Source organism: Ailuropoda melanoleuca, chromosome 20 (genome assembly GCF_002007445.2).
Source record: "Ailuropoda melanoleuca isolate Jingjing chromosome 20, ASM200744v2, whole genome shotgun sequence".
In the NCBI taxonomy this organism is placed as follows: Eukaryota; Metazoa; Chordata; class Mammalia; order Carnivora; family Ursidae; genus Ailuropoda; species Ailuropoda melanoleuca.
The window spans coordinates 29,229,637-29,231,828 of NC_048237.1; the positions used below are offsets into that span (position 1 = coordinate 29,229,637).

The 2,192-nt window shown below is 68.8% G+C and overlaps 1 protein-coding gene across 2 annotated transcripts in view; it reads left to right on the forward strand.

The window, feature by feature from the left end:
* Positions 1–6: 6 nt before the first annotated feature.
* The window catches only part of SAMD4A (sterile alpha motif domain containing 4A), a 206,099-nt gene continuing 203,913 nt past the window's right edge, over positions 7–2,192 (forward strand). For both annotated transcript variants that reach the window (XM_034648600.1, XM_034648601.1), the window contains exons 1-2: positions 7–195; positions 1,429–2,050. In XM_034648600.1, coding sequence (XP_034504491.1) covers positions 1,855–2,050 — 196 coding nt within the window. In that variant the 5' untranslated portion in view covers positions 7–195; positions 1,429–1,854. The remainder of the gene's footprint in view (positions 196–1,428; positions 2,051–2,192) is intronic.

A 2,192-nucleotide genomic window follows, 5' to 3' on the forward strand; every position in this document is an offset into this window, starting at 1 on the left:
GTCCCCCGCGAGACGACACTGGAGGCAGCAGCAGCGGCGGCGGCCCGGACCCGCAGCGCCGCACTCTCTCAGCGCCGCCCGCCCCGACGGCATGGCCCGCGGCCCGCGCTCCGGGCGCCCGCAACCTCGCTGAGAGCCGCCGCGGCCCCCGACCCACGCGTGGGGCCCCGAGGCGCCGGGATGAGCCTCGCGGAGGTGAGCGCCCCCACCCTTCCGACCCCGGGAGGGGATCCGCCGGTCACTGGGTCCCCTTCGCGAGAGACTTCCCCCTCTGCCCGAGAACTTCTGGGAGGCGGGAAGCGGGATGCCGGCAGCTAGCGGCCCCCAAGGGCTGAGCCACTGGGCTCGTCTCTCTGCCGCCGGCGGCTACCCGGACGGGGATAGGAGTGGGGGAGCCCCCGAAGCTGAACTTTCTTCTTTGCGGTCGTTGGGGGGCGTGTGCGGGCGGCGTGGAGCCGCAGTCTCGGCGGAGCCGCCCTGCCCGCCGGGGGAGGCAGCGTTTAGGACTCGGGCTGTCTCCGCGCTTGGCGCGCGCCCGGGGCCGTACAGTCTTCGGCCTGGGAAGCGCGGGCGAGGCGCTGGGCCGGCCGGACCCGCCCGTAGGCGGTGGCAGCCAGGGCAGAATGCCTAAAGCACACACGCTCGTACACACAAACGCACACGCACGCACACATCTGATCGCTCTGGGCAAAGCAGGCCCTCGGAGACCTCCCGGGTGGGCTGGCGCGGCGCGGCGCGGGGGAGCCGGGGCTCCGGGTGAGCCTCCGCCCGCTGGGCGCGGAGCTTTGGGTGGGGAGTTTATTTTTGTCTCGAGCTGCTGCCGCGGCTGCTCACGGCCTAAATCCAGAGGGGAGCCTGGCGGTGGAGATGCTGGCTGTTGCTGTAGATGGAGCTGCAGCCGCTCGGCTGCTTCTCCGGGAGGAGGAGGAAGAGAGGAGGAGGAGGTGGTAGAGGAGGAGGTGGAGAAGGAGGAGGAGGAGGTAGAGAAGGAGGAGGAGGAGGAGGAGGAGGAGGAAGGAACTCGGGCTGCTGCTGCCTCCGCCTCTGTTTTGCATTAGCCCCCACCCCCACCCCCGCGCCCCTTCGCAGCCGCATTGCAAGTTTTCCGCGCGAGGATCTGTTGCTGGTGCTGGCGTTTGCAGGCTCAGCCCTCGAGGCCACCCCGGGTGGGGTGTGTGGGGAGCGCCAGCCGTTCGCAGCGGCAGCAACAGGAAGCCGTGGGGTCTCCTCTCGCACCTGGGAGGGAGGCTTCTGGCCATTCCCAGAACGTGAATAGCCCCTCTCGCGCATCCGGGTGCGGAGGGGGCTGCCGGAATTTGGGGGACCAAACCCTCCGTGGGGCGCCCCCCCGCCCCCTCTGATGCACTCGTTTCCCGGGCGCGCTCTCTCGCTGGCCGAGGTCTCACTGCAGCCTTTCTCTCCTTCCAGTGGTGATCGCCGCTCGGGAATGCGGGTGTGAAGGGTCCGAGCTGCCGCCCAGCGGGGAAGAGACCCCGGGACGCCGGAAATCACCATCCCGAAGCTGCGAGAAGGGGGGGAAAAGAGAGCATTCTTTCAGTTTGTGTGCCTTGTAGGGAATTTTTTTTTAATCGTTATTTTTTAAAAAAGAAACATTTCCGTGCTACTGTCTGTCATCATCTCTGGGGACATCAGTCAGAACCACCGGAACGTAACTGAAACCAGACGAGGGAGGCAGGAGCCGAGGCAGTACCTGCAGCGTCCGGGCACCAGAGCCACCTTGGAACGGGAACGCGTCTCCGGCGGCCGCGGGGCTGCGGCTCCGCCAAACTTTGGGGCGGGCGGGGCGGGTGGGGCGCCTAGGGGGCTTCGTAGACCGAGGGCCGCCCCCTAACCATGATGTTTCGCGACCAGGTCGGGGTGCTGGCGGGCTGGTTTAAGGGCTGGAACGAGTGCGAGCAGACTGTTGCGCTGCTGTCGCTGCTTAAGCGCGTGAGCCAGACCCAGGCCCGCTTCCTCCAGCTCTGCCTGGAGCACTCGCTGGCCGACTGCGCCGAGCTGCACGTCCTCGAAGGCGAGGCCAACAGCCCCGGTAAGTGCGCGGCCACCGCTGTCCCGCCTGTTACCCCCCTCCCCGTTCCTCCTTCCCCCACCCCCTCCTGCTTCCCAGCCTCCGGCCAGGGTCCCGCCCCCGGCCGCCTCCCAGCGGGTACACCGAGGGCCCGAGCCCGGGG